Source organism: Hylobates moloch, unplaced genomic scaffold (genome assembly GCF_009828535.3).
Source record: "Hylobates moloch isolate HMO894 unplaced genomic scaffold, HMol_V3 SCAFFOLD_8, whole genome shotgun sequence".
In the NCBI taxonomy this organism is placed as follows: Eukaryota; Metazoa; Chordata; class Mammalia; order Primates; family Hylobatidae; genus Hylobates; species Hylobates moloch.
The window spans coordinates 80,146,118-80,173,527 of NW_026652283.1; the positions used below are offsets into that span (position 1 = coordinate 80,146,118).

The window sequence follows — 27,410 nt, forward strand, 5'->3', positions numbered from 1 at the left end:
TTGAGGCCAGGAGTTTGAGACTAGCCTGGCCAACATGATAAAACCCTGTCTCTACTAAAAATAAAAAAAATAGCCAGGCATGGTGGCATGCACCTGTAATTCCAGCTACTCAGGAGGCTGAGGCATGAGAATTGCTTGAACTGGGGAGGCTGAGGCATGAGAATTGCTTGAACTGGGGAGGCGAAGGCTGTAGTGAGCTGAGATTGGACCACTGCACGCCATCCAGTGTCTGGGTGACAGAGTGAGACACTCTCAAAATAAATAAATAAAGTTAAATTAAAAGAGTTTGTCATTATCTTAATTATAATTCCAGGTACCGGACTCTGGATACTTGAGGTCAGTCTCTTTTTTTTTTTTTTTAGATGAAGTCTCGCTCTTATTGCCCAGGTTGGAGTGCAGTGGCGCGATCTCGGCTCACCACAACCTCCACCTCCCGAGTTCAAGTGATTCTCCTGCCTCAGCCTCCGAGTAGTTGGGATTACAGGCATGTGCCACCATGCCTGGCTAATTTCGTATTTTTCGTAGAGATGGGGTTCCTCTGTGTTGGTCAGACTGGTCTCGTGTTTGAGTTGTAATTGATAATCACGTGACATGCCTGGGGAGCAGGACTTACCAGTAGAAAGGTGCCTGGGAGTCCAGAGGCTTGACTGCAGTGTCTCTTAGGAGCAGAGGTATCCTTGTTTGGAGGCATGGTGTCTGTTTTCAGAGTGTGGCATGAGACCCAGTCACAAATCAGAGTGAGATCTTGCTTACCTAATATATATGCCTGAGATTCAGACATTTCCCCTGGCTGCCTATTTTCCAGCCTGTAATGCCCAGGGTGTGTTCCACAGTTGCCTGAAGGTCTGGAGACAAGTCCCTGCCCTAGTGCTCAGCATTTCCCAGATTGTAGTAAATTTTCTGAAGAGAAGTTTTGCTTCTGACTTGTCTGTCAAAGATAGAGTATTTTTTAATAGATAGGGTCTTGCTTTGTTGCCCAGACTGGAATGCAATGGCGTGATCGTAGTTCACTGCAACCTCAAACTCCTGGGATCAAGGGATCCTCTCGGCTCAGCCTCCTGAGTAGCTAGGACTGCAGGCACGTGCTGCTATGCCTGGCTTTTTCTGTTTTGTAGAGACAAGGTCAGCCTCCCAAAGTGCTGGGATTGTAAGCATGAGCCACTGCACCCAGCCTAAGGATAGAGTTTTTTTGTTTTTTTGTTTTTTTTAATCTTACTGTGTAAATTTTCAAGCATATAAAAAGTATCCTTATATGCCCTTAATTTGGTTTCTTTTTGATTGGATTTACTATGAAAACTACTGGCAGTATTTTCTAGAACATTTTAAACGTCAAATAAAATTTTTCTTTAATTTCTATCACCCGGAAATGTTGTCTCTTTAAGAAATTGACAGGTCTTGGATATCTCAAATGATTTGTATGGATTTTTGCCCTTTTTAAAAATAAATAAATAAATAGAGACAGGGTCTTGCTATGTTGACCAGGTTGATCTTGAACTCTTGGCCTCCAGCAGTCCTCCCACCTTGGCCTCCCAAAGTGCTAAGATTATAGGCATGAGCCACCAGGCCCGGCTGATTTTTGCCCTTTTAAGCTCAAGAAAATAGATAAGTTATCAATGAATAGTTACTGAAAAGAGGAGTGCCGTACTATGTATCTTGAGGTTCTGTGGATCAGAATTTGAATTTCACTATTCTGTCTTACCTGCCCTCAGTGCTGAGATGACTGAGTCTGCCATTGCATATCAGACCAGCCTTGGGCAGCAGACTTTCTTTATGCATAAGAGGCTAGGAAATCACACTGGACATCTCACTGGACAGGATTGAACGCATGCATGCTTAAGTCTCCCATGTGGTGAATGAGAGTACCCTTGGCTGTGGTGAATCTCACTTAGTGCAGCTGCTTGAATTCTTGGACTCCTTTGTAGCATGAGGATGAAGCTGTGTGAACGAAATCCTCTTTAGGATTAGAGAAGGGTACATTTCCTTATGGGAAGGTGAGAGACTGAGGAGCCCTCATTCTCCCTTACTGTGACCGCATTGTGGAGCAAACCTCAGTTCAGGTACCTGCTTAGGCCCTATATAATTTCCTGATGTGCCCACTGCTGGTATACAAGATCATACTTGTTTTTGCTGCCACGTTTTTCTTCTCACAGGGAAGCCAAGCTGAGATCAGATCCCATGAGGGTGAACACTGTGTGGGAACAGCACATCTTCTTAGTCATTTTCTGTATTCTAAAAATAACCCAGTATTCTAGAAGGGAAATCCCAGTTTTATATTTGAAACAATGGAGGAGGATTCACTTTCTTCTTTGGCTGAATGCAGTGGCTCATGTATATAATCCCAGCCCTTTGGGAGGCTGAGGCAGGAGGATTGCTTGAGTCCAGGAGTTTGAGACCAGCCTGGGCAACATAAGGAGACTGTTGCTATGGATTACAAAAAAAAAAAAAAGGTAAAAATTAAAAATTTTAAAATAAGATTTACTTTCTTCCTTATGTCCTTATATAGATTCTAGCAGATTGATGAAATTGATAGCAATTTAAAATTTGGGCAATTAGCCCTTGAATTAATTTGAAAGTAGAAATCTAAAATAAGAGCCTGAAAAATATTAAAACATGAATTTGAAACAGAGGTTACACTGGCAAATTTGGAGAAACAAAATTCTCCATAGAAGGCGTAGTGAAACCAAACTGCCATTTTTCTGTTCTCATGTCCTTATAGCCAGCTATTTAATTTGCATCCAGCCTTTTTGGGGAAAGTCATCTCTTATTGCTATTTCTCTTTTTTTTTTTGAGATGGAGTTTTGCTCTTGTTGCCCAAGCTGGAGTGCAATGGCACGATCTCGGCCCACTACAACCTCTGCCTCCTGGGTTCAAGCAATTCTCCTGCCTCAGCCTCCCAAGTAGCTGGGATTACAGGCATGCGCCACTAGGCCTGGCTAATTTTTTGTATTTTGGTAGAGATGGGGTTCCACCATGTTGGTAAGGCTAGACTCGAACTCCTGATCTCAAGTGATCCACCCACCTCAGCCTCCCAAAGAGGTGGGATTATAGGCGTGAGCTACCTCGCCTGGCCTTATTGCCATTTTTCTTTGCCTTTCACTGATAATTTTTAAAATTTAGGGAAGCAGGCCAGATGCGGTGGTTCACACCTATAATCCCAGCACTTTGGGAGGCCAAGGCAGGCAGATCACAAGGTCAAGAGATCGAGACCATTCTGGCCAACATGGTGAAATCCTGTCTCTACTAAAAATACAAAAAATTTAGCTGGGTGTGGTGGCACGCGCCTGTAGTCCCAGCTACTCGGGAGGCTGAGGCAGGAGAATTGTTTGAACCCGGGAGGTGGAGGTTGCAGTGAGCCAAGATTGTGCCACTGCACTCCAGCCTGGCGAGAGAATGAGACTCTGTCTCAAAAAAAAAAAAGAAAAAAGAAAAAAAATTCAGGGAAGTTTATGATTTGTAAATCAAACCAGGATGCTTGAAGATGAACCTTGTGGTTTTTTTTTTTTTTTTTTTTTTAAGAGACGGAGTCTCGCTCTGTCACCCAGGCTGGAGTGCAGTGGCGCAATCTCGGCTCACTGCAACCTCCGCCTCCCGGGTTCACGCAATTCTCCTGCCCCTCAGCCTCCCCAGTAGCTGGGACTACAGGCACATGCTGCCATGCCTGGCTAATTTCTTTATTTTCTTTTTGTTTGAGACAGAGTTTCGCTCTTGTTGCCCAGGCTGGAGTGCAATGGCGCGATCTTGGCTCACTGCAACTTCTGCCTCCTGGGTTCAAGCAATTCTCCTGCCTCAGCCTCCCGAGTAGCACCATCACATCTGGCTAATCTTTTTTTTTTTTTTTGAGATGGAGTCTCGCTCTGTCACTAAGCTGGAGTGCAGTCGTGCAGTCTCGGCTCACTCCTGGGTTCAAGTGATTCTTCTGCCCCAGCCTCCCGAGTGGCTGGGATGACAGGCACCCGCCACCACATCCAGATAATTTTTGTATTTTTAGTAGAGATGTGGTTTCACTGTGTCTTGAACTCCTGACCTCATGGCCAGGCTGGTCTTGAATTCCTGACCTCGTGATCCTGACCTCATGATCCGCCAGCCTTGGCCTCCCAAAGTGCTGGGATTACAAGGGTGAGCCACCTCACCCGGCCTAATTTTGTATTTTTAGTAGTGACGGGGTTTCTCCATTTTGGTCAGGCTGGTCTCAAACTCCTGACCTCAGGTGATCTGTCTGCCTCAGCCTCCCAAAGTGCTTGAGATTACAGGCGTGAGCCACCGCGCCCGACCTGGCTAATTTCTTTTGCATTTTAGTAGAGACAGGGTTTCACTGTGTTGTCCAGACTGGTCTCGAACTCCTGAGCTCAGGCAATCTGCCTGCCTCGGCCTCCCAAAGTGCTAGGATTACAGGCATGAGCCACTGCGCCTGGTCAGCCTTGTAGTTTTTCACACTGAAAGGGTATGTGGTGGTGTGGACTGATGTGACAGGAAGACCAGTTAATTTGTGGACTCTCAAGGTTTACCTTGAAGTAGTATGAATACAGGCTTTTTGCAATTTATTTTAACTTAATATGAAGAATATTTATTCCTTGAGAAGCAACCTAAGGCATTAAATAGGGCTTGCTCTTTGCAAAAAGTCAGTAGCATTGTTTCTGCTTCTCTCTCCCAGATCAAGCACTGCGCCTAGCAGAAATTTTACTACCTCTCCAAAATCATCAGCAAGTCCCTATTCCTCAGTGTCTGCCTCTCTCATTGCAAATGGTGATAGCACTAGCACCTGTGGGATGCACAGTTCCGGTGTCAGCAGGGGGTAAGAGCAGGTCCTTTCACTCTGCTTCCTTTCCCACGGTCCTTTCCCAGGCTGTATCTTGAGAGCTCATCTGCTGCTACACTAAGCATAGTGGGGTTAGAGTTCCTCATGGGAACATGCTGCATGTAGTTTCTCACTCCATTTCATACCTACAGTAAAGTGTGCTTCCAAGTTCTGATCTGTGTTGCTTGTCCTCCTGTGAGCTGGTGTTTTCCCCACAGCCTACATCGCAGGTAGTCTCGGGGGTGGGGGGGTCACTGCATTTGTTTATGAAGGGATGGGCTGGCACATATGGCAGAATAGTTGTGAAGGGACAGTGCTTAGCTGTAGATGTCCGTGATCCTTTCTCCAGGCATTTCAGGCACACCTGCCACATGGCATAGACGTGGGGAAGAGGGCGAATGAGGTGAGGAAATGTGCATGAACTTTCAGGGCCAGTCAAGCCTGGGTGTGGCCTGGTGGGTGGTAGCAGATGCAAGCTCTTAATAACTAAAATGGTCTTCCCTAAAGTCACCTGGCAAAATTAGCATTTGCCAAAGCCTAACAGAGGAAAATTCAAATAGCGTTTCTTTCCTTAAGGATGTGTTTACCAGCTGCTAGTGTGTCAAGTAAAGGGTGGGGCAGGTCTGGAGGGCAGGGGAGGGGGCAGAGGGAATTTGCATCATGGGCTTACTACCACACAAGTTCTAGAGGCCCCCATAGGAGCCTCAAAAAGCATCTTGAGGGCATGTGTTTTGCACTTGCTTTTATTGCTGATGTGTGTTGTGTTTTCCAGTGGATCTGGCTTTTCTGCTTCGTATAATTGTCAGGAACCACCATCCTCTCACATACAACCTGGGCTCTGTGGACTTGGAAACCTGGGAAACACCTGCTTCATGAACTCCGCTTTGCAGGTAGAGGAGAGAACTTCCATTCAAATAATACAGCATCTTGAGGTTTGGGTGGAAGTGGCCTGTAAAGGTATTTGGTGGATCCTCTCCCAGGAGTCCCTGCCTACCCCTTGTTAGTGCTTCAGTAGTCTCTGCTAGGGCATCTCCCACTAGGTGGTATAGAATGGCTTCATCAGTGTTTGTGGACCCCAGATGTCTTTGTAGTCAGCTCTGTGTTTGGTTTTATAGTAAGATTATTTTGAATTTTATTGACTGTTGAGGTATGATCTCTCTAGAAAATATTGGAGTGCCTCCCTGATTGGTCTCTGATGGGATGAGGAGAACTTACAGCAGGTGATGCCAAGCTCAATTATGCCTTGCTGATGGCTGACTACCTTTTCACTAAAAACAGCTGTCCCATCTGGGCGCAGTGGCTCACGCCTGTAATCCCAGCACTTTGGGAGGCCGAGGCGGGCGGATAACGAGGTCAGGAGATCGAGACCACGGTGAAACCCCGTCTCTACCAAAAATACAAAAAATTAGGCGGGCGTGGTGGCGGGCGCCTGTAGTCCCAGCTACTCGGAGAGGCTGAGGCAGGAGAATGTGGCATGAACCTGGGAGGCGGAGCTTGCAGTGAGCTGAGATTGCGCCACTGCACTCCAGCCTGGGTGACAGAGCAAGACTCTGTCTCAAAAAAAAAAAAAAATTAGCCGGGTGTGGTGGCACACACCTGTAATCCCAGCTTCTCGGGAGGCTGAGGCAGGAGAATTGCTTGAACCCAGGAGGTGGAGGTTGCAGTGAGCCGAGATTGCGTCATTGTATTCCAGCCTGGGCAACAAGAGTGAAACTCCATTTCAAAAAAAAAATAACTGTCCCACCCCATGCTCCTTACTAGAGAGAATCCAAAATCCCCTCTTTGAAACTTGTTTATTGGCCAGGCGCAGTGGCTCACACCTGTAATCACAACCCTGTGGGAGGCTGAGGGGGTAGTATTGCTTGAGGCCAGGAGTTTGAGGCCAGCCTGAGCATCATAGCGAGACCCTGTCTCAAAATGGAAAAGAAAATAAACCTTGTTTATTAATTCATCAAATATTTATTGGGCATATATTATGTGACACACTGTAATAGTCATGGGCTGCAAGGAGTTAAAGTCAAGCTTCAAAGTTAGGAGGGCACAGTCCCCAAGACTGCTCTCATTTCCGAAACCAACTGCAAGTTTGCAGGTTTCCAAGACCACCCTTAGTTTTGGTAATTTGTTTAGAAGGAGTCATGGAATTTACTTAAAGTTATACTCATGATGATGGTTTATTGTGGTGAGCGGATGTAAACTAAAATCAGCCAAGGGAAGAGGCATACAGAGCAGAGGTCAGGAGGATCAAAATGTAGAGCTTCTGTTGTTTTCTACCTATGGAGTCAGTACGTGGTACTTTCCTTTTTTTTTTTTTGAGACAGCATCTCTTTCCTCTCTCTGTTGCCCAGGCTGGAATGCAGTGGCGCAATCTTGACTCACTGCAACCTCCGCCTCCTGGGTTTAAGCAATTCTCATGCCTCAGCCTCCTGAGTAGCTGGGACTACAGGCACATGCCACCACGCCTGGCTAATTTTTGTATTTTTAGTAGAGACAGGATTTCACCATGTTGGCTAACCAGGCTGGTTTCAAACTCCTGACCTCAGGTGATCCACCCACCTCAGCCTCCCAGAGTGCTGGGATTACAGGTATGAACTACCACACCTGGCCTACAGTCTAACTTTGAATTTTTTTGTAGTCTGAGCAAAAACATAAAACATTTGTTGAAAGATTAGATAACCCTTGGGTTTTGAAATTATTTTCCGGCCGGGCGCGGTGGCTCCCAGCACTCTGGGAGGCCGAGGCAGGCGGATCACCTGAGGTCGGGAGTTCCAGACCAGCTTGACCAACATGGAGAAACCCCATCTCTACTAAAAATACAAAATTAGCTGGGCGTGGTGGCACATGCCTGTAATCCCAGCTACTCGGGAGGCTGAGGCAGGAGAATCGCTTGAACCCAGGAGGTGGAGGTTGTGGTGAACTGAGATTGTGCCACTGCACTCCAGCCTGGGCAAAAACAGCGAAACTCTGTCTCAAAAAAAAAAAAAAAAAAATTATTTTCCTCTTGTGGTGAGGTGGAAGTAGCCTAGTACTGAAGAAGAGGTGTGATTTGGCTTTTCATGGGCAAGTTTTTCCAAGTCTTTGTACCCTCAATTTTCCTCAGCTATTGAGTGAGGATAATGATGAGGAGTTTTATAGTTCTAAATGTAAATATTAGGGCAAAAAGGGTTAAAATTTCGTGATTTAAGCTTCCATCTCATGATGCTAGGAAAAAGAACCCAAAGGAAGTAGAAGGAGAGAAATAATAGCGTTAAGAACAGAAACTAATGAAAAAGGCTGGGCACGGTGGCTCACGCCTGTAACCCCAGCACTTTGGGAGGCCGAGGTGAGCAGAATATCTGAGGTCGGGAGTTTGAGACCAGCCTGGCCAACGTGGTGAAACCCCATCTCTACTGAAAATACAAAAATTAGCTGGGTGTGGTGGCCGGCGCCTGTGATGTCAGCTACTCAGGAGGCTGAGGCAGGAGAATCGCTTGAACTCAGGAGACAGAGGATGCAGTGAGCCAAGATTGCACCATTGCACTCCAGCCTGGACGACAAGAGCGAAACTCTGTCTCAAAAAAAAAAAAAAAGAAACTTTTTCATTAAACAAGAATTATTCAATTATTCCGCTTTTTTCCTAAGGCAGTTTTTTTCAGAGACAGTCTTAGCCAATGCATATGCGGTCCTCTAAGACCACATCCCTCAGAGATTAGCTGCAAGGGGTCCACCAGCTTGGCCTCCTTGAGGCTATGCTTTACTGTCGTGAGCCTTCAGAGAATCTCCTGAGTGCCTCATTTTGTTGGCATTGTCCCTCAGTGACCCTTTAGAACTTGATTTATCTTGTATCTCTGGTACTGTCTAGAAGGTGTGTAAAGCCCTCATCATGTTCTGTTTCAGTGCTTGAGCAACACTGCACCACTGACTGACTACTTTCTCAAAGATGAGTATGAAGCCGAAATCAACAGAGACAACCCTCTAGGGATGAAAGGGGAAATTGCAGAAGCCTATGCCGAACTCATTAAGCAGATGTGGTCTGGAAGGGATGCCCATGTGGCACCTCGCATGTTCAAAGTAGGTAGACATATATATATGGGTTGAGTATCCCTGTATATAGATGCCTGGGACCAGAAATGTTTCGGGACTTCAGGTTTTTTAGGTTTTTTTTTTTTTTTTTTTTTTACAGTATTTACATTATGCTTACTAGTTCAGCATCCCCATTCCAAAATCTAAAATGTTTCAATGAGCATTTCCTTTGAATATCATGTCAGTGTTGGAAAGGTTATGGATCTTTAAGCATTTGGATTTCAGATTTTCAGATAAGGGATACTCTCCTGTACTTTTTCCCACTTTGGGGAGAGTGGTTTAGTGTTGTTATGAGGCATTCCTTTTGTCTCATTTTGGGATTAAGATGGGATCTGGGCCAGGCGCTGTGGCTCACGCCTGTAATCCCAGCACTTTGGGAGGCCGAGGTGGGTGGATCATGAGGTCAAGAGATTGAGACCATCCTGGCCAACACGGTGAAGCCCCATCTCTACTAAAAATACAAAAAAGTAGCTGGGCGTGGTGGCATGCGCCTGTAGTCCCAGCTACTTGGGAGGCTGAGGCAGGAGAATCACTTGAACCTGGGAGGTGGAGGTTGCAGTGAGCCGAGATCACGCCACTGCACTCCAGCCTGGTGCAGAAGTTATTTGTAAGCTGCCTCCTCAGAATGCTGTATTCTGTGGTGGCAGTATTTAAATAAATGGTCAGTTTCCTAAGCCAGACTACAAAAATTCAGTTTCTTGGAAGGCTGAGGTGGGAGGATCCCTTGAGCCCCGGAGTTTGAGACCAGCCTGGAAAACATAGTGAGACTCTGTTTTTGTTTTGTTTTGTTTTGTTTGAGACAGAGTCTCACTCTCTTGCCCAGGTTGGAGTGCAGTGGCATGATCTTGGCTCACTGCAGCCAACACCTCCCAGGTGCAGGCGATTCTCATGCCTCAGCCTCCTGAGTAGCTAAGACTACAGGTGTGCGCCACCATGCCTGGCTAATTTTAGTATTTTTAGTAGAGATGGGTTTCGCCATGTTGGCCGGGCTGGTCTCAAACTCCTGATCTCAGGTGATCTGCCTGCCTTAGCCTCCCAAAGTGCTGGGATTATAGACATGAGCCACTGTGCCTGACCAAGTCTCTGTTTCTTTAAAAACAACAAAAAAGTTGGCCAGGCGCAGTGGCTCACACCTGTAATCCCAGCACTTTGGGAGGCCGAGGTGGGCAGATCACAAGGTCAGGAGATCGAGACCATCCAGGCTAACATGGTGAAACCCCTTCTCTACTAAAAATACAAAAAAAAAAAAAAATTAGATGTGATGGCAGGCGCCTGTAGTCCCAGCTACTCGGGAGGCTGGGGAAGGAGAATGGCGTGAACCCGGCAGGCAGAGCTTGCAGTGAGCCGAGATTGTGCCTCTGCACTCTAGCCTGGGCGACAGAACGAGACTCCGTCTCAAAGAAAAAACAACAACAACAAAAAAGTCTGGGCGCGGTGGCTCATTCCTGTAATCCCAGCACTTTGGGAGGCTGAGGCGGGCAGATCACGAGGTCAGGAGTTCGAGATCAGCCTGACCAACATGGTGAAACCCCATCTCTACTAAAAATATAAAAATTAGCCAGGCGTGGTGGTGCGCACCTGTAATTCCAGCTACTCAGGATGCTGAGGCAGGAGAATTGCTTGAACCTGGGAGGTGGAGGTTTCAGTGAGCCGAGATCACGCTACTGCACTCCATCCTGATGACAGAGCAAGACTCTGTCTCAAAAACAACAACAACAACAACAAAATTAGCTGGACATGGTGATGTACCTGTAGTCCCAGCTACCAGGGAGGCTGAGGTGGGAGAATTACTTAAGCCTGGGAGGTCAAGGCTGCAGTGAGCTGTGATTGTGCCACTGTACCTTGGCGACAGAGACCCTGTCTCTAAAAAAAATGAAAATTCAGTTTAACTTCTAGTATCATCTGAAGGCTGTTTCCAGGTTCTCTGAGCCTGGATTCTACAGGCTTTGTGGTTTGAGTTGGGACCCCCTGAGTTAAGAATTGGGCTCACATTCTTGGAAGGTGATGTGAGGGGCAGTTATCACTGGGGTCCCTCAGCCAGGAAGGTTTAAGGAGAAGACATGGATACACTCAGAGCAACTTGGGCTTTCCATTTCCCCAAATGCTTTTTCCTGCTGAGATGGAGGTGCCTTGCTCCCCCCGCTCAGCAGATTTAAGCTGAAATCTGAAAGATCCTATTTAGCCTGTACCACTGGGATTCATGGAGCTTCATGAAGCATATGATAAGACATGCATATTTATGATTCAGAGAGGAAAAAAATAGCACCTTAGCTCAGTGAGAAAACTAAAATCTCAGGTGGTTTGTTGAAATTGAAAACTAATTATCTTTCATCCCCTTGGTCACATTAATCCCTGGGAAATATATAAATGACTGTTCACATACTAAGTCACAAAGAAACTAGAATTGGGTGGCAACGGCTGGGTGCGGTGCCTCACATCTGTAATCCCAGCACATGGGGAGGCCGAGGTGGGTGGATCACTTGAGGTCAGGAGTTTGAGACCAGCCTGGCCAATATCGTGAAACCCCATCTCTACTAAAAATACAAAAATTAGCCAGGTGTGGTGGCACATGCCTGTAATCCCAGCTACTCGGGAGTCCGAGGCATGAGAATTGCTTGAACCTGGGAGGCGGAAGTTGCAGTGAGCTGAGATTGTGCCACTGCACTCCAGCCTGGCAACAGAGCGAGACCCTGTCCCAGAAAAAAAAATAAAAAAGAATTGGGTGGCAACACACTGTGCTGAAGCTAATGTAAATAAACAACTGGAAGGTAATGTTTAGGGATATTAGGGAAGTGTGGAGCTTCCTCAGTGATGGATGTGTTATGTATATCTGCACTGTGTTATGGTAACCACCAGCTCAAGCACCTCTGAGCACTTGAGATGTGGTTCATTTGACCGAGGAACTGAATTTTTAATGGTTTTTAATTGTAATTAATGTAAATTTAAATTGCCATATGTGGCTAGTGGCTATGGTATTAGAGAACAGGTGTAGAACGGCGGTTCTCCATTTTTTTTTGTTGTTGTTGAGACAGCCTTGCTCTGTTGCCCAGGCTGGAGTGTACTGGCACAATTTCAGCTCACTGCAGCCTCCGCCTCCTGGGTTCAAGTGATTCTCCTGCCTCAGCCTCCCACGTAACTGGGATTACAGGTGTGCACCACCATGCCCAGCTAATTTTTGTATTTTTAGTAGAGATGGGGTTTCACCATGTTGGCCAGGCTGGTCTTGAACTCCCAACCTCAGGTGAGCTGCCTGCCTCAGCCTCCCAAAATTCTGGGATTATAGGCGTGAGCCACCGTGCCTGGCTGGTTCTCCATAGGATACATCACAATCTCTGGGAGTGCTTAATACAAGACAGACTGCTAGACCCATCCCCAGAGTTTCTGATTGAATAGGTTTGGTGTGGGGCCTGAGAATGTGCATTTCTACTAAGCTCCCAGGTGATACTGATGCTGCTGGCTGGGGACCATACTCTCAGAATAACTGGTGGAGAGTAATACTGGACAGACAGTATTTAGGGACCTGAGGGCTGTTATGTACAGGAGGATTCCTCCAGCTGATGAAAGTATCGTTTGTAATGTCCTTATGGAGTTTAAGACTCTGAACCAAAGAAGGACATGTTAGAGAGGGATTCATGTCAGTACTTGGGTGTGGTTACTCAGGGTACCCCACCCTTCCTCCTTAGGACTTACGGCAGTGGCCCAGGTTCCAGGTTCATCCTCCTGGCTCTCTGATCTAGGCCTTCTCTCGGGTGGGAACCACTGGCCTCCTGTAGGCTCTTCAGGAGTTAATTGGACTACTCAACCAAGTGTTCTCTCTCACTGCCCCAGCTAACTCCTCAAAGCTATTTTTGATGACAATTCTTATTTGATTTAACTAGTTCTTTACGTATTATGCCTTCTGATGCAGTTGCTTTTGTTGTAGACTCAAGTGGGACGTTTTGCTCCTCAATTTTCTGGCTACCAGCAGCAAGATTCTCAGGAGCTGTTAGCCTTTCTTCTAGATGGATTGCATGAAGATCTGAACCGAGTAAAGAAAAAGCCCTACTTGGAGCTGAAGGATGCCAATGGGCGGCCAGACGCGGTATGCCATTAATGATGTCTGAACGATAATATGCCAAAGAAGCTGCCTCCTATTGAGAGTGCAGGGATATTCTTCTGGTCTCTGAGTGTTGTTGCCAGGGCCCTGGTTGCTTCTCACTGTAGCTAGAGTTATAGGGATATGGTCTCTGGTCAGAAAGGGGCTAACTGTAGTTGCTGCTTTTTTTTTTTTTTTTAAATAGAGACAAAATCTTGCTGTGTTGTCTAGGCTGGTCTCCAGCTCCTGAGCTCAAGCAGTCCTCTCACCTCAGCCTCCCAAAGTGCTGGGATTACAACAGGCGTGAGGCACTGTACCCTAGTTACTCCTAATGCTTCCTCTTGGGCTTTTTCAAATTAGAGTGAGCTTGTTTGATATTTCACTGGTGAACTAGGGACTAAGAACACTCTGAAAACTGCAAAGTACCTATAGTGAGGACCCGTAAGATTGTTACTGCTCACAGTAAAATCCATCCATGATTACTTAATTTGTTATTAGTATCATTAGGACTTTTATACTTTTTGCCTTGATTTTCTGATCAGTGAAAGAGGATTTTAGTATTTCAGTTACCCTATCACATTGGGATAATCAATATGAGTACTTTAAAGTAAAATTTAGATCTTCTTAGAAAAACTATGAGTTAGCTGAACTGTAGTATAGATAAAAACTTTATTTTTAAAATTTATTTATTTATTTTTTTTGAGATGGAGTCTCACTCTGTCACCCAGGCTGGAGTGCAATGACGCCTATCTCGGCTCACTGCAACCTCCACCTCCCGGGTTCAAGCGATTCTCCTGTCTCAGCCTCTTGAGTAGCTGGGACTACAGCCACGTGCCACCACGCCCGGCAAATTTTTGTATTTTTAGTAGAGAGGGGGTTTCACCATGTTGGCCAGGCTGATCTTGAACTCCTGACCTCAGGTGATCCGTCTGCCTCGGCCTCCCAAAATGCTGGGATTTCAGGTGTGAGCCACCGTGCCCGGCCAAAAACCTTACTTTAGATCACTGGAAACATATGGGGGGGCTTTCCTTGCCCTGGCCATGTCTCTGTACCCATAGTGTTCTCCGGGCTTCTGTTTCCTATCAGGACACACAGACCCCTAGTTTCCAGTAGGTCCTATGTTGCCAACCTTATTAAGTGTGGGGATTAGGGCAAGGTGCAGTGGCTTACCCCTGCGGTTCCAGCACTTTGGAGGCTGAGGGGGAGCATCACTTGAGGCCAGGAGCTGTAGAACCGTCTGGTCAACATAGTAAGACCCCCATCCCTACCAAACCTAAAAAAAATTAGCCAGCCATGGTGATGCATGCCTATAGTCCCAGTTACTTGGGAGTCTGAGGCAGGAAGATCGCTTTGAGTCCAGGAGGTCGAGGCTGTAGTGAACCATGATCACGCCAGCCTGAGCGACAGAGCAAGACCATGTCTCAATCAATCAATATAATATATATTTGAAATATATATATATATATAAACATGTGAAATATATATATGTGTGTTGGGGTGGGGATTGGGTGTAGAGCTGGCATGTGGTATGAGTATGATACACTAAGAGTAGTCCTGGCCTTGCTTGTCCTGGATCAAGCTCTTGGCTGTACAGGTTGCCACCTGATTCATCTCCAGGTTTGCTGTGAGTCATTCTGGATGCAGGGGCAAGGGGTGAGAGGTGTTGAGAATGTCCTATTTATCCCTTTCACGCAGGTGGTGGCAAAGGAAGCCTGGGAGAATCACAGGTTGAGGAATGATTCTGTGATTGTGGATACTTTCCATGGCCTCTTCAAATCTACTTTGGTTTGCCCAGAATGTGCTAAGGTTTCTGTGACCTTTGACCCATTTTGCTATCTAACACTGCCACTGCCCTTGAAGAAAGATCGAGTTATGGAGGTTTTCCTGGTTCCTGCTGACCCTCACTGCAGACCTACTCAGGTGACAGAATCCACACCCTTATGGCACCCCTCACTGCAAGTGGTCTCCAGATCCCAGTGGGACTGCTCCTATCTGCTGCATTGGCTGCCTCTGAGTCCCCTTGGTACTTGCCTGGGTATGGGCCCTTGGCCTCCATCAGACCTTCGTGTAATCCCATATCATTTAAGGCCTATTGTGAAGGTCTTTGGGGCTTCTCTGCTTCTCTGTCACTTTTTTTTTTTTTTTTTTTTGAGACAGAGTTGCTCTGTTGCCCATGCTGGAGTGCAGTGGCATGATCTCAGCTCACTGTAACCTCTTCCTCCCAGGTTCAAGCGATTCTCCTACCTCAGCCACTCAGTAGCCGGGATTACAGGTGTGCACCACCATGCTCAGCTAATTTTTGTATTTTTAGTGGAGATATAGTAGAGACAGGATGTTACCATGTTGGCCACAACTCCTGACCTCAAGTAACCTGCCCATCTTGGCCTCCCAAAGTGTTGGGATTACAGGCGTGAGCCACCGCACCCAGCCTCTGTCACTTTTTTGGCCACACTTCATTCACGCGACCAAAGTAACCTGATCTACTAAGTGGTTCTTGAATCTGAATGTTGGGGAACCAGAAGCAGGGTACTTTTCGTACTCAGATATACCCTCAAATAACCTAGGACAGCCTGTACAGAAGATTAGGCCAGATGAGAGGTGTGAGCAGCAGGTCTTAGTGTCTAACCCTGCTGATGGCTCACTGAGTAATTGTATTGCTTAGCCTTCTGGCTTTGGTTTCTTTATCTCTAAAGAAAGTTGAGGGCCGGGAGCGGTGGCTCATGCCTGTAATCCCGGCACTTTGGGAGGCCGAGGCAGGTGGATCACGAGGTCAGGAGATTGAGACCATCCTGGCTAACACGGTGAAACCCCGTGTCTACTAAAAATACAAAAAATTAGCCGGGCATGGTGGCGGGCGCCTGTAGTCCTAGCTACTCGGGAGGCTGAGGCAGGAGAATGGCGTGAACCCGGGAGGCAGAGCTTGCTTGCAGTGAGCCGAGATTGCGCCACCGCACTCTAGCCTGGGCGACAGAGCGAGACTCCGTCTCAAAAAAAAAAAAAAAAAAAGTTGAGGCAGGCGGGGTGCCGTGGCTTACGCATGTAATCCCAGCACTTCAGGAGGCCGAAGCGGGCAGATCACGAGGTCAGGAGTTCGTGACCACCCTGACCAACATGGTGAAATCCTGTCTCTACTAAAAATACAAAAATTATCCAGGCTTGGTGGTGTGCACCTGTAATCCCAGCTACTCAGGAGGCTGAGGCAGGAGAATCGCTGGAACCCGGGAGGTGGAGGTTGCAGTGAGCCAAGATCACGCCACTGTGCTCCAGCTTGTGTGACAGAGCGAGACTCTGTCTCAAAAAAAAGAAAAAAAAAGAGAAAAAAGAAAGTTGAGGACGGGCTTGGTGGCCAACACCTGTAATCCCAGCACTTTGGGATGCTGAGGCGGGAGGATTGCTCGAGGCCAGGAGTTTGAGACCCTGTCTCTACAAAAAATAAAAATAAAATAAAAAGGTAGGACCAGATGGCAATTTGAATTTGTATAATTTTAGCAGTTCTTTAGAAAGTACTCTAAAGAATTAAGAATAAAATGAAGCAATGTTTGGAAGAGAAAGAGATGGCCTAGCCCACATGCTGCTGCCTGTGTACTGAGGAGGATGCCGACATAGAGGTCTTGCTTATTTGCTCTGCTTCTGACTCATCTGTACCCTGACCTCACCATACGCTGTTTCTAGAAGGGCTCCTCTGCCCCTGGTGATGCCTGCTTCTCCTAATTCATTTCGCACCCTTTGTGGGGCACCCCTGTGACCTTGACCATCTCTGTCTTACAGTACCGTGTGACTGTGCCGCTGATGGGGGCTGTGTCCGACCTGTGCGAGGCTCTCTCCAGGCTGTCTGGCATTGCTGCAGAAAATGTAAGGCGGGGTGATCAGTGGCACTCGGTCTATTTGGGATACTTCATAGCATTTGGAGTTTACGTTCATCCTTGAAGCCACTTTTTGGGGTTGTTGTTATTGCCAGCACAAATGTGATTATTTGTGTGTGTCTGGATGCCTCACTCACTATGCACACTGTGGCTGAGACTGTCCCTTCCAGCTCCAGGAAACACTATCTTTCCTTCATTGGGTTCACACTAGCCGTGGTCAAAGGACCAGGAGTAGTGCTCTGCTGTCAGTTCTGTGCACTGAGGGTGGCATAGAGACTGCAGACTGTGGTATACTCCAGAGGCTCTGAACAACTGCTGGTTTCTGGTTAGCACCACACTCCTCGCCCTTCCTGCCACCCCAGGGCAGATGTTACCAGCATGTTCAATTCTGATGGCAGCCATGCTGCTCCCCCTTGGGCCTTGGCCCTCAGCTCTCTGGGGCTGTTTGTGTGGTGGTTTCTCTAGAGGCAACACTTGAGTATGGGTATTTTTTTTTCTTTCATTTGTTTCTGGTTTTAAGCAGTTAGTAGGGGTACTCTTAGCCATTCTGTGGTCTTTCTGTTACTGTTCATTCTTAGATGGTGGTCGCAGATGTGTATAATCACCGATTCCACAAAATTTTCCAAATGGATGAAGGTTTAAACCACATCATGCCTCGGGATGACATTTTCGTGTGAGTACTCAGCAGTTTCTGCTGCAGGTCAGGTCAGAGGACACATTCTAGAGACTTTGCTGCATTCATATCTCCAGAACAAAAATTTGGGCAGTCATTGCTCATGCGGATTGGCCCTGACCCCTGGGTGCAAGAGATACGTATTGAGGGCATCGTGGGCAGCCATCAGTGCTCAACCCCTCCTGCCCTGCAGAGCTAGACATTCTGATAACTCTCCTTAGCACAGCCACAGCCTTTTTTCAACAGTTTTGCCTATGAAGAAGGCCAAATCACTGCTCCTACAGATGGTCCTACCATCAGAGATGCCTTTCTTAAGAGGAATCCCAGCTGTGTGATGGGAAGATGGTAGTAGGGGTGTGGTATGGAAGGATCTTGTCCTTTCTCTGCCACAGGCTTTAGCTTCTCAGTGAGTACAATGATACTACCATCCCCAATGCAGAAATGACAGGGAGGGCCGATTTAAACAGCTGTTTTCAGCTAAAACATTCTGTAAGCTCTGAGACTGAGTTTCTTCATCTCTGTGAGGACAATACAAAGGTCTCCTCTGCCTTCCCACATGCTGCTTCATGGCTGCTCTGTGTAATTGTATGTGTGTCCCTCTTCCAGGCACAGTGGTGTAATAACCTGCCTGCTGCTCCCATACATGAACTTGCCTGCTGCTCCCAGGCAGCCACTTGCCCAGGAAGTATGGAGCACAGCCGTACTGTCCCTCCCTCTTTACCTCTCACTCAGGAACTTGCCTCTGCTGAGAAAGGGTTTTAGGATTTTGTTTTGGTTTTTGTTTTTGGCTGAGGAATTCAGTATGTAAAGGAGACAATTCCTTCCCTTTACATTTTTGGGCCTATGACTTCTAGATCACTCTAAAAGGAATAGTTCCTAGCCACACCCAAGATCTATTTCTGTTCTCACTTGCACAGACACAGCCAAGAGCTGACACTGTGCCAAGGGCTAGAACATGGGAAAGTCCACTTTCACAGCCATTTATGACCCCAAGCCCTTAACATGGTCTCTATAAATTCCAGAAAGTAGTGTTTTCACACACCTGAGCTGAAAGGAACTGGAGGATTACCCTGTGGGGAGCTTAGCAGACCACCAACAAAGGAATTTTCAGAGGGCCTAAGGGCCAACCATTGGAAAAACAAATTCTTTTATAGATGAATTTGAATTGACAATTGTTTTATGAAAGCAATAGTAGCATCTGGTATTTTTATTTTATTTTATTTTATTTTTTTTAGACAGAGTCTCGCTCTGTCTCCCAGGCAGGAGTGCAGTGGTGCAGTCTTGGCTCACTGCAAGCTCCGCCTTCTGGGTTCACGCCATTCTTCTGTGTCAGCCTCCTTAGTAGCTGGGACTACAGGCACCTGCCACCACGCCTGGCTAATTTTTGGTATTTTTAGTAGAGCCAGGGCTTCACCATGTTAGCCAGGATGGTCTCAATCTCCTGACCTCGTGATCCGCCCGCCTCGGCCTCCCAAAGTGCTGGGATTACAGGCGTGAGCCACCGTGCCTGGCTAGCATCTGGTATTTTTTATTTTTTATTTATTTATTTTTTTGAGATAGAGTCTTGCTCTGTCGCCCACGCTGGAGTACAATGGCATGATCGTGGCTCACTGCAGGCTCCACCTCCCAGGTTCACGCTGTTCTCCTGCCTCAGCCTCCCGAGTAGCTGGGACTACAGGCGCCCGCCACCATGCCCGGCTAATATTTTTTGTATTTTTAGTAGAGACAGGGTTTCACTGTGGTCTTGATCTCCTGACCTCATGATCCGCCCGCCTCGGCCTCCCAAAGTGCTGGGATTACAGGCGTGAGCCACCGAGCCCGGCCTTTTTTGTATTTTTAGTAGAGATGGAGTTTCACTGTGTTAGTTAGGGTGGTCTTGATCTCCTGACCTCGTGATCCGCCCCCCCTTGGCCTCCCAAAGTGCTGGGATTACAAGCGTGTGCCACCGTGCCCGGCCTGCATCTGCTACTTTTTAATGTGTTATACACTGTGCTACTAAATTATTTAATTCTTACCACACCCTTTAAAGTGAGTAATCCCATTGTCCACCGAATAAATAGACTAAGAAGTTAGGTTGCTTATTACTAGCAGCCAGAAAATGGCAATGTGGACCTGGAACCTGGGGCAGCTGCACTCCAAGGCCTGGTTCTTTACCACTGTGCTGGACCACAGTATTTACTCAAGAGCACACCTTGGACATTTTTGTGTATTCTTAGAAATTCCTCCTGCATAAACTTAAGTCAGGACTGTTTGCTAGGCATTTGGGGAGGGAGGGGGTGTGTGTGTGTGTGTGTGTGTGTGTGTGTGTGTGTGTGTGTGTGTGTGCGCGCGCGCGCATATATATTTAGTTTCAAAATTTGAATCAGTAAGTTTGTGTCTCCCCCTATAGGAAGAGGGAAAGACTACAGTCGGTTGCCAGCAATTTTGGTAACATCTGTTCCAGGATAAAACATCTATAAATCTCCTCAATCTCATGTATTCACTAAGTAAGACACATTTTTCAAAATCATTGATTTGTATCTAGCAGTTTCTTTGGTTATCTCTGATGTTTTTCAGAATTAGATATGATTCTTTTACTTCAGTGTTTTTGAACAAAGATGACAATTAGTTTTATAAATTTGCTTGCTCATTTGGAAAAAAAGAGCCTTTGGCTAATATCCTAGGTGTACATCTTTGTACAGTATTTGGTCTTATTAAAGGGCAGGGCACTCAATGCATTTTCTTTTTTTTTGAGACGGAGTCTCGCTCTGTTGCCCAGTCTGGAGTGCAGTGGCGAGATCTCGACTCACTGCAAGCTCTGCCTCCTGGGTTCACGCCATTCTCCTGCCTCAGCCTCCCGAGTAGCTGGGACTACAGGTGCCCGCCACCATTTCTGGCTAATTTTTTGTATTTTTAGAAGAGATGGGGTTTCACCATGTTAGCCAGGATAGTCTCAATCTCCTGACCTCGTGATCCGCCTGCCTTGGCTTCCCAAAGTGCTGGGATTACAGGCCTGAGCCACTGCGCCCAGCCAACTCAATACGTTTTTTAAAGATGAGCTCTTTGATGACAAAAGATGAACTTGGTGGCTGGACCCAGCTGTGTGCCTTTGTGTTCAGAGTGATGATCTGAATGATGGCTGTTATCTGTGTTGGGTCCCTGTTGAAGGACCACAGAGTTTGAGGCCGTGGTTGGAAGGAGTATCACGATTAGCCCTCAGTCCCAGGTTGTATAGGTTCACATTGTGCTGACAATGGTCCTTCTTTGGATTCCTGACTCAACCTCTAGAAACATCTTGGCAATAGTTATAGCCACCTTTTCTACTCAAATATGCTCTGTCCCAGTAACCATAGCCCTGGCCACCACATAGCTTCAGCTCAGATCTCTGTTGTTCACAAGGACCTACTGCTAAAAGTGCCCTCTTGTGTGATTGACGCAGGTATGAGGTCCGCAGCACTTCCGTGGACGGCTCGGAATGTGTCATGCTTCCAGTCTACTTCAGGGAGAGGAAGTCCAGGCCATCAAGCACTTCCTCCGGGTCAGCGCTATATGGGCAGCCACTGTTGCTTTCTGTCCCCAAGCACAAGTTAACGCTTGAGTCTTTGTACCAGGCTGTTTGTGATCGTATCAGGTTGGTGGCAGGAATGTGATTTGGTTGTCATCTGAGATGAAGATATACCCAGTAATAGTAGTGGCAACTCCTGCCAAGTGGCTGTGTTGATCCTATATGCTCACCTCTGTAAGAAATGCATTTGCCGGGTACAGTGGTTCATGCTTGTACTCCCAGCACTTTGGGAGGCCAAGGCGGGCAGATCACCTGAGGTCAGGAGTTTGAGACCAGCCTGGCCAAGATGGTGAAATCCGTCTCTACTAAAAATACAAAATTAGCCAGGCATGCCGGTGGGTGCCTGTAGTCCCAGCTGCTTGGGATGCTGAGGCAGGAGAGTCGCTTGATTCTTGATTTTCCCGGGAGCTGGAGGCTGCAGTGAGCCGAGATCGCACCACTGCACTCCAGCCTGGGTGACAGAGTGAGACTCCATCTCAAAAAAAAAAAAAAAAAAAAAAATGCACTTGTGCCAGCCCCTGGATGGGCCAGGGCAGGTGCTATTGGGATGAGCCACCTGGCACATCTTAGGTACCATGATCCTAGGAGTCCAGTCCTCTTAGAATCATTTTTAGGGAGGCTAGCACTTTGATGGCATTTGTATTTTATTTCTGAAGTGTTCCACTATCGTTCTGAAGCTGCAAATTAGGATTATTGGGAAATACCTTCAAAAATGATGGTGCCACATAACTTTCATATAAGACTCGAGACAAACTTTCTTAGAGTCTTCATTGGCTAATTTCTTGTGGGTTTTTTTTTTTTTTTTTTCCTTCCAAGATGGAATCTTGCTCTGTCGCCCAGGCTGGAATGCAGTGGCGCGATCTCGGCTCACTGCAACCTCTACCTCCCAGGTTCAAGTGATTCTGCTGCCTCAGCCTCCCAAGTAGCTGGGATTACAGGCATGTGCCACCACACCTGGCTAAGTTTTGTGTATGTGTGTGTGTGTTTTTTTTTGTTTGTTTGTTTGTTTGAGACGGAGTTTCACTCTGTTGCCCAGGCTGGAGTGCAGTGGCACAATCTCGGCTCACTGCAACCCTCACCTCCCAGGTTCAAGTGATTTCCGGCTAATTTTTGTATTTTTAGTAGAGAGGGGGTTTCACCATGTTGGCCAGGCTAGTCTCAAACTCCTGACCTCAAGTGATACTCCCACCGCAGCCTCCCAGAGTGCTAGGATTACAGGCATGAGCCACCGTGCCTGGCCTAACTTTTGTATTTTTAGTAGAGATGGGGTTTCACCATGTTGGCCAGGCTGGTCTGGAAATCCTGACCTCAGGTGATTGCCCACCTCGGCCTCCCAAAGTGCCGGGATTACAGGTGTGAGCCACCATGCCCGGCCATTTGTGTTTTTAATTTCTTAAAATATTGAGCCACTGCGTTATTTTATTTTATTTTTTGAGACAGAATTGCTCTCTGCCCAGGCTGGAGTGCCTAGTGGCATGATCGCGGCTCACTGCAACCTCCGCCTCCCACGTTCAAGTAATTCTCCTGCCTCAGCCTCCTGAGTAGCTGGGATTACAGGCATGTGCCACCATGCCCAGCTAATTTTTGTAGTTTTACTAGACATGGGGTTTCACCGTGTTGGCCAGGCTGGTCTCGAACTCCTGACCTCAGGTGATCCACCTGCCTTGGCCTCCCAGTGTGCTGGGATTAGCCACCACATCCGGCCCGGTGGATAATTCTAAAGCACTTCTATTTACATAAATTGCTTTGTGAGTAGCTATCATCCATATAAATTATGAACTACTTCTTAGCCGCATGGTGGAAAAAATAGATAAATGTTACAACTAACAATCTTTTTCTTTTCTTCTCTTTTTCTCTTTTTGAAGCCGCTATGTGAAACAGCCTTTACCTGATGAGTCTGGCAGCTCACCCTTGGAGCCAGGGGCCTGCAATGGCTCCAGGAACAGCTGCGAAGGTGAGCATGCACCATGCTGTGTGGCTGTCACTGACCAAATACCTCCTGTTTTCCCTCCTCTTCTAAAGGTGTTATACACATGGGAGAAGGGGGTTAGGACTGGGTTGGGGCTCTGCCTACAGCAGCAGCCTTAGGAGTTAGGTCTACAACATTCTACTCTGCCAGTGCCTGTTGTCCAACTTTGCTACCTTGTGGAATCTTCCTTTTTTTTTTTTTTTTTTTCCAGATAGGGATCTCATTCCTGTCACCCAGGCTGGAATGCAGTGGTGCAATCATGGCTCACTGTTACTTCAGACTCTTGGGCTTAAGTGATTGTCCCACCTCAGCCTCCGGAGTAGCTGGGACTACAGGTGCATGCCATGACACCGAGCTAATTTTTAAATTTTTTGTAAAGACCAGGGGTTGGCCGGGCGTGGTGGCTCACACCTGTAATCCTAGCACTTTGGGAGGCCGAGGTGGCGAATCACGAGGTCAGGAGATCGAGACCATCCTGGCTAACACGGTGAAAGCCCGTCTCTACTAAAAATACAAAAAATTAGCCAGGCATGGTGGCGGGCACCTGTAGTCCTAGTTACTTAGGAGCCTGAGGCAGGAGAATGGCGTGAACCCGGGAGGCGGAGCTGGCACTGAGCCGAGATCGCGCCACTGCACTCCAGCCTGGGCCACAGAGCGAGACTCTGTCTCAAAAAAAAAAAAAAAAGACCAGGAGTCTTGCCATGTTGCCCAGGCTGGTCTTGAACTCCTGACCTGAAGCGATACTCCTGCCTTAGCCTCCCAAAGGGCTAGGATTACAGGTGTGAGCCACCCCACCTGACATGTCACTCTTCTTTTTGGGACTTAGGTGACTCAGTGGCTTTATTTCTGTAAAACCATATATGTCTTTCTAGCTCGTGCTGTAAATTTTTTCTTTTCTTTTTCTTTCTTTCTTTTTTTTTTTTTTTGAGATGGAATCTCGCTCTGTTGCCCACACAGGAGTGCAGTGGTGCGATCTCGGCTCACTGCAACCTTTACCTCCTGGGTTCAAGCAGTTCTCTACCTCAGCCTCCCAAGTAGCTGGGATTACAGGCGCATGCCACCATGCCTGGCTAATTTTTGTATTTTTAGTAGATACGGGGTTTCACCATCTTGGCCGGGCTGGTCTTGAACTCCTGACCTCGTGATCCACCTGCCTCAGCCTCCCAAAGTGCTGGGATTACAGGTGTGAGCCACCATGCCCAGCATTTTTTTTTTTTTTTTAAGAGCAGGGTCTTGAGGCTGGGTGTGGTGACTCACACCTGTAATCTCAGCACTTTGGGAGGCCGAGGTGGGCGGATCACGAGGTCAGGAGATCGAGACCATCCTGGCTCACACAGTGAAACCCCGTCTCTACTAAAAGTACAAAAAATTAGGCATGGTGGTGGGCGCCTGTAGTCTTAGCTACTCGGGAGGCTGAGGCAGGAGAATGGCATGAACCCGGGAGGCAGAGCTTGCAGTGAGCCGAGATCATGCCACTGCACTCCTGCCTGGGTGACAGACTGAGACTCCGTCTCAAAAAAAAAAAAAGAGTAGGGTCTTGATTATCACCCAGTCTGGAGTGCAGTGGTGCAATCATGGTTTACTGCAGCCTCAACCTGCCAGGCTCAGGCTATCCTTCCTTCCACCTTGCCCTCCTGAAGTGCTGGGATTACAGGTGTGAGCCGCTGCGCCCAGCACATAAATTCTCAGTTGCAGACGGGTGCGATGGCTCACGCCTGTGATCCCAGCACTTTGGGAGGGCAAGGCAGGCAGATCATCTGAGGTCAGGAGTTCAAGACCAGCCTGGCCGACATGGTGAAACCCTGTCTCTACTAAAAAATACAAAATTTGCCAGGCATGGCAGCGTGTGCCTGTAATCCCAGCTACTTGGGAGGCTGAAGCACGAGAATCGCTTGAACCCAGGAAGCGGAGGTTGCAGTGAGCTGAGATTGCATCACTGCACTCCAGTCTGGACGACAGAGCAACATTCCATCTCAAACAAAAACAAAAACCAGCAAAAACAAAAAATTATCAGTTGCAAAACCAGATGTCCAGATTCCTCCAAGACGTGCAGTCCTAGAAAGTGAGAACTGACTTTAACTAATTAATTTATTTCTATATGGAGTCCACTTTGTTGGCCAGGCTGGAGTGCAGTGGCACAATCTTGGCTTACTGCAGCCTCAGTCTGTTGGGTTCAAGGGATTCTGCCACCTCAGCCTCCCAAGTAGTTGGTACTATAGGTGTGCGCCACCACACTTGGCTAGTTTTGTATTTTTAGTAGAGACGGGGTGTCTCTATCATGGCCAGTCTGGTCTCGAACTCCTGACCTGAAGTGATCTGCTCACCTCCGCCTTCCAAAGTGCTGGGGTTACAGGCCTGAGGCACTGTGCCCAGCCAAGAATTTACTTTAAAAATAATGACCACAAGGCTCCGTCATCAAGAGATACTCCAAATTATTTTTGGCATTTTAGGGTTGAATACGTTTTATTATATTTGGATTCTTTGTTTTAGACAGGTTCACACTCTGTCGCCCAGGCTGGAATACAGTGGTGCAATCATGGCTCACTGCAGCCTTGACCTCCTGGGCTTAAGCAATCCTCCCACCTCATCCACCTGAGTAGCCAGGACTACAGGAACGTGTCACCATACCCAGCGAATTTCTCTTTCTTTTTTTTCTTTTTTGTAGAGACAAGCAAGGTCTTCCCATGTTCCCCAGGCTGGTCTTGAACTCCTGAGTTCAAGCAATCCACCCACCTTGGCCTCCCAGAGTGCTGGGATCATAGGCATGAGCCACCACACATGGCCAATATTTGGATTCTCTTTTTTTCTTGAGACTGAGTCTCGCTCTGTCACCCAGGCTGGAGTGCAATGGTGGGATTATAGGCGCCCACCACCACGCCCGGCTAATTTTTGTATTTTTAGTAGAGATGGGGTTTCACCATATTGGCCAGACTGGTCTCGAATTCCTGACCTCAGGTGATCCACACACCTCGGCTTCCCAAAGTGCTGGGATTACAGGCATGAGCTACTGCATCCGGCCCCAATATTTGGCTTCTTATTCTTGCCCGAAATGTTATGTTCATTTCCCACTAGGGATAAACAGGAATATATTTTGTGTATAGGTCCACCAGCAGAGGTGTTGGAATGGTAATAGTAGTCTCTGAACAGACCCTGGGTGATCTGTGACACTCTGGAAGCTAAGGCACTCTGATCCCCAGCTCAAGGTATGGGGTGGACTTGAACAAGTCACTTCATCCCTCTGAACCTTGGTTTACCTGTCTGCAAAAGGATATCTGCTTCACAGATCTGCAATTATAATTTGAGGTCATGTGATTAAAGGACAGGGCACATGAAAGGCACTCAATCAGTAACAACATCTTGTGAGTGTGTTTGCTATTTTTACTGCTAACCCTGCTTCTTAGGCATGTCCGGGACAATGAGTGTCACCTTTTGAATCCTACAGGTGAATCTTGGTGTGTAGACTTCAGACCTTGTTTAAGCATAAAGGTTTTTTTGTTTGTTTTCTTTTGCTCTGTCGCCCAGGCTGGAGTGCAGTGGCACAATCTCAGCTCACTGCAACCTCCGTTCCCTGGGTTCAAGCAATCCTCCCACCTCAGCCTTTTGAGTAGCTGGGAACTACAGATGTGTGCCACCATGCCCAGCTAATTTTTCTTTTTTTTGTAGATACAGGGTTTCTGCATGTTTCCCAGGCTGGTCTCGAACTCCTGGGCTCAAGCAATCCATCCACCTCAACCTCCCAACGTGCTGGGATCATAGGCATGAGCCACTGTGCCCAGCATAACCACAAAGCATTTTTAGCCTCTACTGCCATGGCTCCTTGTTAGGCCTGTGACTGCTGACCTTTAGGTCCCCTGCTGATTTCTCTGAGTGACTTTGGGTAGCTGCTTTCAGTGGATCCTGCTTTTTCTTTTTCTTTTCTTTTCTTTTTTTTGAGACGGAGTTTTGCTCTTGTTGCCCAGGCTGGAGTACAATGGCGTGATCTCAGCTCACTGCAACCTCCGCCTCCCAGGTTCAAGTGCTTCTCCTGCCTCAGCCTCCCGAGTAGCTGGGATTACAGGCACCTGACACCATGCCTGGCTAATTTTTGTATTTTTAGTAGAGATGGGGTTTCACCATGTTGCTCAGGCTGGTCTTAAACTCCTGACCTCAGGTGATCTGCCTGCTTCAGCCTCCCAAGGTGCTGGGATCATAGGCTGCTTTTTTTCTCATCCTGTGAAATACAGTCCATGGCATTTAATTCTGACTGCATTGGCCCAAGGCTCCTGGCATTATCCAGGTAACTGGCAGCCAGTGGCATGGGCCAGGACAGAGTTCTTATAAGTATGAGGGCACTGCTCATTTCCTGAGTGGGACTGAGGCAGTTTTGGGTTCTGCCCTTCTCCAAGAGGCAGCAGGCAGGGCAGGTTTTTCCTTGCCAGTGTAGGAGGGGGAC

General features: G+C 47.3%; 1 protein-coding gene across 10 annotated transcripts in view; it reads left to right on the top strand.

Moving 5' to 3' along the window:
• USP4 (ubiquitin specific peptidase 4) overlaps window positions 1-27,410 on the top strand; it is a 64,946-nt gene that overhangs the window by 27,385 nt on the left and 10,151 nt on the right. For 2 of the 10 annotated variants that reach the window (XM_058442242.1, XM_058442246.1), the window contains exons 7-16: window positions 4,652-4,792; window positions 5,568-5,685; window positions 8,669-8,842; window positions 12,777-12,935; window positions 14,625-14,849; window positions 16,698-16,781; window positions 17,371-17,465; window positions 20,884-21,075; window positions 21,826-21,978; window positions 22,875-22,963. In XM_058442242.1, the coding sequence (XP_058298225.1) occupies window positions 4,652-4,792; window positions 5,568-5,685; window positions 8,669-8,842; window positions 12,777-12,935; window positions 14,625-14,849; window positions 16,698-16,781; window positions 17,371-17,465; window positions 20,884-21,075; window positions 21,826-21,978; window positions 22,875-22,963 (1,430 nt within the window). Of the gene's footprint in view, window positions 1-362; window positions 834-3,695; window positions 4,607-4,651; window positions 4,793-5,567; window positions 5,686-8,668; window positions 8,843-12,776; window positions 12,936-14,624; window positions 14,850-16,697; window positions 16,782-17,370; window positions 17,466-19,854; window positions 19,952-20,883; window positions 21,076-21,825; window positions 21,979-22,874; window positions 22,964-27,410 lie in introns of those variants that run through there. The other 8 variants (XM_032161513.3, XM_058442244.1, XM_058442243.1 and 5 more) reach the window with 8 other exon arrangements.